The sequence below is a fragment of the Helianthus annuus genome, chromosome 2 (assembly GCF_002127325.2).
Source record: "Helianthus annuus cultivar XRQ/B chromosome 2, HanXRQr2.0-SUNRISE, whole genome shotgun sequence".
Classification (NCBI taxonomy): Eukaryota; Viridiplantae; Streptophyta; class Magnoliopsida; order Asterales; family Asteraceae; genus Helianthus; species Helianthus annuus.
The window spans coordinates 144,385,860-144,395,297 of record NC_035434.2 but is presented as its reverse complement, the minus strand read 5'-3'; the positions used below and the strand labels follow the sequence as shown (position 1 = coordinate 144,395,297).

The 9,438-nt window shown below is 42.3% G+C and overlaps 1 protein-coding gene across 1 annotated transcript; it reads left to right on the top strand.

The window, feature by feature from the left end:
* The first annotated feature begins 3,938 nt into the window (after nt 1-3,938).
* Nucleotides 3,939-6,128, top strand: LOC110897317. The gene has a single exon (XM_022144075.1). It carries the CDS (start codon nt 3,939-3,941, stop codon nt 6,126-6,128), a length of 2,190 nt encoding a protein of 729 aa, XP_021999767.1.
* The last annotated feature ends 3,310 nt before the right edge of the window (nt 6,129-9,438 follow it).

Genomic DNA, 9,438 nt, shown 5'->3' with positions numbered 1-9,438 from the left:
ACAGGTTTAACCATGCCACCAAGAATGAGACGCGGACGGGGAAAGGCTCCCTCCACAAGCCACGATCATGAAGCCGGGCCTTTGCACCGGCGAACGCCATCGATCACGATGAGTACGAGCCCACAAGAGCCGTGGAGACTCTACGTTGAACCCGGGAGGCGGTTACTCTCCCTTAGTTCCTCGCCTTCGTATCAGCATTCTTTTGGGCCCTAATCAGAGAACGAGCCCAACAACCAACCACCTTCTTTCATACCCTTGCAGAGGTCGAACTCACACCATTCCTTTGACGACCCTACCCCTGTTTTCCAAAGCCGGTTCAACCCGGCTAATTTCATTCAAGAACCCGTGGGTTTTAACCCACTAGGACCCGAGGATCACTTCTCGGGTGAAAATGACATGGACGAAGACACGTGGAACCTACGACTGGGACTCCGAACCACCCCATCAAGATCTCAGATGGGTCTTCATTTCATGGATCGCCTATCGCGGTCCGGACAGCTACAAGGAGAGGTTCAGGCATATTGATTGGTATTTAACCCCCTCTCACCACTCGTCTCCATATCAGCAGCAGCAGCAGCAGGATCCTTCTGAGGATCACCGATTTGTGGCAGTCACTCCACCACCACCACCACCAGTGGAACAGCAGCCGCCTCCGGAGCCACCGAGGCGGAGGAGGTCAAACGCGCGAATGTCCGTGCGAGGGGGTGTCCGCATCAGCATCCCCAACCATCAAGTGGCAGTCACTACCCGCCACTCCAAGAAGAAGAAGAACCACAGATAGGGGGTCCATCGAACCCCGTTCCAGAAATCAACTCTGCGCCTATGGCGCCACCGGTGGGTTTTGACAACCCAATACCTGCTTACGCCGGCTCAGCGGCGTACAACCCTTTTGAGCAGCCGGCTCATACCCAATTCGACTATGCCAACGTAGACCCATATCAGGAAGCGTGGGACTACAACGCACGTCACCTAGAGGGACCCTATGGTGGTCTTTGGACCACTGTTACCCAACTTATGGGTACCAGCGTCCGCCACCTCCTCAACCTCTGTACCAGCCGCCGCAGCCGCAGCTAATCCCGCCGGAACGTCAACAAGAGGTTCTCGATAGATTGAACCATGTTGAGCAAGTGGTTCAAGAAGACCGCAGGGAACGTCAAGGCTTCTTCAAGGGTCTGTCAGACTTGCTAAAGGGGAAGTCCAAGAGAAGGGGTCATTGAAGACCTTTGTTGTTATTTCATTTAGTTATAATCAGTCCCTGCGTGGATTTTTTATTTCTGTACTCAGCCCCTGCGTGGGCTTGTCTTTTAGTATCCTGCCCCTGCGTGGGCATGTCTTTCAGTTAACCCATGCGTGGGTTTGTGATGTAGGTTAAAATACACATATTTGTCGCGTCTAAATTGTATAATTATTGTGTATGATTTATTTGTTTTTATGTAGTTTTAGTATTATATTATATTCTTTTGTGTTTTGCCAGGTTATGGTGCAAATGTAGCGAAAACGAGTAATAAAGAAGTAACCAGCAAGTTGAGTAGAGTAGATCGCCAATGACCGAAGTAAAATTGCCGCTATTTTCCGTGAGTGGGCCAACCCCGCTATCGGGCTGTTGATAAGAATCAAAATAAAGGGCCTTTGAATGGAATAAGGATTTGTATACATATATAGAGGACGGTGACATTGGTCCAGAAAAGAATATATATTTTCGTTGAGGATTTCGTATTGTGAAGGGAGGAGCTGTATATATGTTGGTTTTGTTACTTCTTGTTAGCAGCCATAAAATAAAAAGAACAACAACTTTATTGGGCCGCCAAAGACGTAAAGCATCATTAGAATTCATGAAAATATGGCCTTGGACGAATTTAAGTGGGCCGCCAAAGATATCTTGAGTCCAGTGTGTAATCGTAATATTGGGCCATGCGACTAATATAATATTCCTTAGAGAACACGACAGGAAAGGGAAGGCGGCAAAATTTAATATATAGGCAGAAGAGGTTGGACGATAGACAGAAGAAGGGTGGTGAACATCGAACGAACAGAAAAGATTTATTATTTTTCGAGGAGCCACACATTATTATTCGACAAAAATATACAACATCAGACACGACTTGGGGGCGAAGTTTGGACATCTAGAGGCTGTTTTGAAGGCTCGGGAACGTTCGGGAAGCCAAGGAATCATCTAGGAAGCTCGGGAACACTCGGAGTTGAAGATTTTCGGGTTCTATACTTCCGTTTATCTTTCGGTTTCGTTTATTCTTAGTTTTTAATGATGAATTCTGAATTAATATTGATTGTTGCTATGATTATTGACATGATTATTGGCTAAAACTTCATAAACTACCTAGGTGATGACAATAGTTAAATAAAGTTTGGTTCTTTATTCGATCTTTGGCGTGGTTGTGGATTTTTCTTGTATTGTAAAAGCTTTGGGAATTTAACTTGGTGCATATGCGTGCTTGACGATTATTTTATCACTGTTTATTGCTTCGTATAATCCTTGATGACGGTCTTTATCACATAATAGGGTTGTGCTAGGGTTCTTGATTTAGGTGACGGTCTTTATCACGTAATAGATCATTAATCCTTTAGGGTGAAAATCGAGTAAGTAACCTTAGAAGTAATATTCGGTAATTTAATAAAATCAAGTGTTCTGCTAAACTTGTCGCTGTGAGGCTCGAGGTTATTAATAGGTCTCGGTTTGGTTATAAGTCCTTAACATTCCATTGTCTATTAAACCAAGATTAAAACCCGTAGTTGCTTTAGACGTTCGCGCTGTGAGGTAGAGCGTCTTATATAGGCACTTTCAAGAAACTAGAGGACTGTGAGGAAATCTAGAAAACCGGTAAGCGTAACAGCCTAGGTAGTGCCACAAAAATCGCCTTGAGAGTGTTTAAGGGGCTTAGTGGTGTCTTAATAGGTTTAGTATCTAAAGATCCCGGTTCCACACCACAAAATCATCAAATAGAAATCCATTCTGAGTTTAGCTTGCGTCTAGCCTAGGTAGTCTTCATCATCTCTGGTCAAAGTCTTCGTTCGAGTTCGTGTTAGTTATTTAGCTAATCTAGTTATTCGTTATTTGCATTCTTAGGATTTTTAGAACCCCCCCAATCAATAAACAAATAGTTTGAGTCGTGTCAGTCTAAGTCTAGATAGAGTCGTTAGCGTAATTAGTAGAGTCTCTTGGGTTCGATACTCGGACTTCCTTAGGCTATACTGCATCGATCGGTACAATTGTCGGTCGTGTGGTTTAGGTTTTAGAGAGTCTTTGTTTTATAAATTTAAAACTTAGAGAGTCTAGTTTAGGGTTTAATTTAGTTAATTTAGTTAAACCACTTTTAGCACATCAAGTTTTTGGCGCCGTTGCCGGGGACTCTTTGGCGATTACGTTGATTACTTTGTTTGGACTGAGTTGACATATTACGTGCTATTTGTTTGTTTGTTGAGTCGTAGGAGTCTAAATTATAAAAAAAAATATTTGTTTTAGTGTCTTTTCTAGTTTAGTGAGTCGGTTGTTAGAGTCTTCTTACTTGTTTGAGATGGCGAACCGCACCGTCTACGAGCAGGCTACTACTGGTTTCGCTGGCGCTACTTCATCCATCACCCTTCTGAATATTGCAGATGATAGATCCTGGCAGATTCCTTCTTACATCATGACGGCCATTACCAATTCTTGCCAGTTCCATGGTCGTGACGACGAGGATGCTCCTGCTCACATAAATCGCATCACTCGCCTTTGCAGCACCTTCTCCATTGAGGGTGTTAATCTAGAGACCAGGTACCTTCAGGTTTTCCCATTCTCTCTGGCTGGACGCGCAGCCGTCTGATTCGATTCTCAGCCCGCAGGCACTTTCACTACTTGGGCTGGTCTTCGTGATGCTTTCATAGCCAAATATTTCCCACCAGCCAAGGCGTCTCGTCTTCGTGATCAGATTCACTCCTTCCGTATGGAGCCTGATGAGCCATACCACTTAGCTTGGGAGCATTTTCAGACGCTTCTTTCCCGTTGTTCGCAGCATGGTTTGTCTGATTGGGCGTTAGTTGAAAAGTTTTACAATGGTCTTACTCCTGAGATTAGAGCTCGTTTCGATACTTCAGCAGGAGGGCAGCTTATGGGAAAGAAGACGGTGAATGAGTGTAACGATTTGTTTGAGAGTTTCGCCCACTCTGATATGGATTACGGCACTATCAGCAGGACTTCCATTCCTATGCGTACCTCCTCGGCCGGTCGAGGGGTAAACCAAGTCAGATTGGATCCATCGATAGCTGCTATAGTCGAGAGTTTGAGGCAAGAGTTGAGGCAAGAGGTGAGGCAAGAGTTGAATGAGACTAAGAAGAAAGTTGATAGGTGTGAGGTTTGTAGGGGAGGTCACGACAAGCTCGATTGTCCCACTCTTACTCTAGAGCAGGTTGAGTTCATAGCGGGTCAGTCTAGGGGTCAATTTAGTAATAATAATAATATTTTTAACTCCAGCTGGCAGGGTAGTGGTAGTAGTAGTGGATATCGCCCTTCAGGCAACCCCCCTGGTTTCCTACCTGGTCAGTATCAAAATAGGGGGCCGGGTCTTTACACGAGTAGTGGTTCAGGTCAGAGTGGTCAGTATAGTGGTTCAGGAGGTCAGTTTGCTAGTGGGGGGTCGAATCAAGAGAGCCAAGGCAGTGACAAGGTTTTACAGGGTAGTTTGAGCAGGATGGAGGAGATGTTTGCTCAGATGATGATGCAGAATCAGGCGTTCGCTAAAAGTCAGGAGCAGATTAATAAAAGTCACGAACTTCAGCTTAAAAATCAAGAGTCTACTCTTTTAGATCTTAAGAGAACAGTAGGGGATATAGCTAGGCAGTTGAGAGAATCCTCTTCTGGTCAGTTTTCAGGTACCACGCACCCAACCAACCATTCTGTGAAAGCAATCACTACTCGTAGTGGGAAGAGTCTAGGGGAGGTCGTGAGAGAGAATGTTGAGTTAGAGAGTGATGGTGAGGTAGATGAGGAGATAGAGATGGAGGCCCCAGGTAAGGTGCAACATAGGCTAGACCCAGCAAGTACCTCACATACCGAGGAGCCTCAGGTTGAGAGGAGAGTAGAGAAGCAACCAGTTAGGGTTAGGCCACCGCCCGTATTTGATCCCTCCCGTCTTCCGTTTCCCGCCCGTTATAAGCAACAACAATACGCTAGGGAATACGAGAAATTTCTTGAAATGTTCACCCAGCTAAAAGTAAATCTTCCGTTCATAGAGGCCCTGAGATCCATGCCCAAATACGCCAAGTTTCTTAAGGATTTTCTTAAGCGTAAGGATAGGGTAGGTGAGTGTTTTAGTACTCCATTGAGTGGAGATTGTTCTGCAGTGATCCTGACTAAACTTCTTGAGAAACTCACCGATCCTGGCATATTCACGATCCCTTGTTTGTTTGGTGGTGATGTTAAAAACCACGCGTTGGCAGACCTTGGTGCTAGTATTAATTTGATGCCATATTCATTTTACGAAAGACTAGGCCTTGGTGATTTGAAGCCAACTCGTATGACCCTCTCGTTAGCAGATAAGACAGTTAAGTACCCTAGGGGGATTGTAGAGAATTTGTTAGTGGACAAGTTTTTCTTCCCGGCAGATTTTGTAGTGCTAGATATGGAGGCCGATGCAAACGTGCCGTTGATTTTAGGGCGCCCGTTCCTGAACACTGCTAAAGCGCTTATAGATGTCTTCTTAGGCACAATCACACTTAGAGCGGGCAACAAATCGATAGTTTTCAAGGTGAATAATGCGAGAGGGCCGAGTGAGAGAGTCGAGGCGATAGCGTCAGTGGGGGAGAATGAGAGGATTGAGAGTGATGAGAAAAAGGTGGTGAGTGAGCCAAGTTTAGAAAAGGTGATAAAACCCAAGTGTGGGGATCCACCTGATAGGAGAGTCGAGGAGTTGGAAGAGAGATTGAGGAGGTTAGAATCTAAGATAGAGATACTGAGCAAGGCTCAGTGTGGGGATAGGTTTCGATATGAGACATCTAGATTCAAACCGCCCGATGACGAGTTAAGAGAGTGTGAGAGATATGGGGATAGAAGAGATGCGGGCAATATTAGGAATGGTAGTGCTACAGCCCGTAAGAGTTGGTATGGAGGTGAGCTGCGCTTGTATGATCCTCCATGAGTGCGTGAACAGTTGTGACCCACTTGTAGAGTTTGTATTTTTGAGTCTTTTATTCTGTATTATGAGTCTAATTTAGTAGTTTTTGAGTCAGTCGTTTGTGTCGAGTCGGTATTGCTTTGGTTTTTGCTTGTTTTTGTTTATGCAGGTTTGAATATGTACCACCCGTACTCAATCTCCATTCGGGTGATTTTGGAGCTGCTTTTCGAATATCAAGCATTTTTCCGAGTGTACTAGTCAGTGTCAAAAGCCGATCGCGAATGAAATGCTATACGATCGAGCTGGATTGGATGAGAGCTTTGGAGCGTACGCTTTGATTAAACCAGCTAAGTCCTTTCCTATTTGCCCTTTATTTTTTATTTCTTATTTATTTTTAGTTTTTTGAGTCGGTTTCCATCCTACATTGAGGGCAATGTAGAGTCTAAGTGTGGGGATGGGAAACTATCGTTTAGTGTCTAGTTAGTAGAGTCTTGAGTTATAAAAAAATTCAAAAATCCAAAAAAATAAAAAAAAAATTAGAAAATGTCTTTTGAAATAAGAAGTTTGCAAACTAAAAAAACGGAAAATGATAGAAAAGTCGGGTTTTGTTCGGGTTCAAATAATAATAATATGAGAATAAAATAATTGAGCTTGTGTCTAGTTTGGGATGCGCGGGTAGGCTCGATTCGGTTCTAGGTTCCTTTGATCTTAAATATACCTAATTGTCGGTCTACTAGTGGGTTCTCATCTAGAGAGAGTGTAGAAATTGAAACCGCCGATAATAGTATAAGGGATGTCGTTATAAGTTAAGATCGTTAGAGTTTCTTGTCATTATCTCGTTGAAAAAGAAAAAAAAAAGAGCTAGAAACTAAATGAAAGTAGCGCATTTCTATGTAGTCTGGGTTGGGGATAGCGACTCTACAGCCGGATTACCGCTAGGGTGTGTGAAATCGACCTTGCAAAGAAAAAAAATAATAATAAAAAGTACCGAAGCCTAAGTAATCCGAGTTGGGGATAGCGACTCTACAGCCGGAATGCCTATGGGTTAGGGAAAGCAACGTCTACGCTCGAAAAAAAGAAAAAAAATGAATGAAAAAGTGATGAAAAAAAAATAATATAGATTTGATTCTAAACTCTCTCGATCTTGGTATAAGGCGGTTAGGAAATAGCCCAATGGTCGTTCCTTTTGTCCTATAAGCTTGAGGGGGGATTAGGTGGACTTGCGATTCTTAGCGTGAGACCCTAGGTAGATTGACCATACTTGAACTAAATTGCATGATAAGGGCTTGGCACCGGATTTGGGTTTAAGAGGACAAATATACTTGCAATCGTGGCTAACACAAGTTTCGGTTTTAATAAGTAAATTAAGCTTTTTGGCCCAAATAATTATTCCGACTATGATTCCGTTGCATAATTCTTTTTCGGGGACGAAAAAAGGTTAAGTGTGGGGATATTTGATGTAGGTTAAAATACACATATTTGTCCCGTCTAAATTGTATAATTATTGTGTATGATTTATTTGTTTTTATGTAGTTTTAGTATTATATTATATTATATTTCTTTTGTGTTTTGCCAGGTCATGGTGCAAATGGAGCGAAAACGAGTAATAAAGAAGTAACCAGCAAGTTGAGTAGAGTAGATCACCAATGACCAAAGTAAAATTGTCGCTATTTTCCGTGAGTGGGCCGACCCTGCTATCTCTATTTTATAAATTAATGTGCTGTTGATAAGAATCAAAATAAAGGGCCTTTGAGTGGAATAAGGATTTGTATACATATATAGAGGACGGTGACATTGGTCAAGAAAAGAATATATATTTTCGTTGAGGATTTCGTATTGTGAAGGGAGGAGCTGTATATATGTTGGTTTTGTTACTTCTTGTTAGCAGCCATAAAATAAAAAGAACAACTTTATTGGGCCGCCAAAGACGTAAAGCATCATTAGAATTCATGAAAATATGGCCTTGGACGAATTTAAGTGGGCCGCCAAAGATATCTTGAGTCCAGTGTGTAATCGTAATATTGGGCCATGCGACTAATATAATATTCCTTAGAGAACACGACAGGAAAGGGAAGGTGGCAAAATTTAATATATAGGCAGAAGAGGTTGGACGACAGACAGAAGAAGGGTGGTGAACATCGAACGAACAGAAAAGATTTATTATTTTTCGAGGAGCCACACATTATTATTCGACAAAAATATACAACATCAGACACGACTTGGGGGCGAAGTTTGGACATCTAGAGGCTGTTTTGAAGGCTCGGGAACGTTCGGGAAGCCAAGGAATCATCTAGGAAGCTCGGGAACACTCGGAGTTGAAGATTTTCGGGTTCTATACTTCCGTTTATCTTTCGGTTTCGTTTATTCTTAGTTTTTAATGATGAATTCTGAATTAATATTGATTGTTGCTATGATTGTTGACATGATTATTGGCTAAAACTTCATAAACTACCTAGGTGATGACAATAGTTAAATAAAGTTTGGTTCTTTATTCGATCTTTGGCGTGATTGTGGATTTTTCTTGTATTGTAAAAGCTTTGGGAATTTAACTTGGTGCATATGCGTGCTTGACGATTATTTTATCACTGTTTATTGCTTCGTATAATCCTTGGTGACGGTCTTTATCACATAATAGGGTTGTGCTAGGGTTCTTGATTTAGGTGACGGTCTTTATCACGTAATAGATCATTAATCCTTTAGGGTGAAAATCGAGTAAGTAACCTTAGAAGTAATATTCGGTAATTTAATAAAATCAAGTGTTCTGCTAAACTTGTCGCTGTGAGGCTCGAGGTTATTAATAGGTCTCGGTTTGGTTATAAGTCCTTAACATTCAATTGTCTATTAAACCAAGATTAAAACCCGTAGTTGCTTTAGACGTTCGCGCTGTGAGGTAGAGCGTCTTATATAGGCACTTTCAAGAAACTAGAGGACTGTGAGGAAATCTAGAAAACCGGTAAGCGTAACAGCCTAGGTAGTGCCACAAAAATCGCCTTGAGAGTGTTTGAGGGGCTTAGTGGTGTCTTAATAGGTTTAGTATCTAAAGATCCCGGTTCCACACCACAAAATCATCAAATAGAAATCCATTCTGAGTTTAGCTTGCGTCTAGCCTAGGTAGTCTTCATCATCTCTGGTCAAAGTCTTCGTTCGAGTTCATGTTAGTTATTTAGCTAATCTAGTTATTCGTTATTTGCATTCTTAGGATTTTTAGAAACCCCCCCCAATCAATAAACAAATAGTTTGAGTCGTGTCAGTCTAAGTCTAGATAGAGTCGTTAGCGTAATTAGTAGAGTCTCTTGGGTTCCATACTCGGACTTCCTTAGGCTATACTGCATCG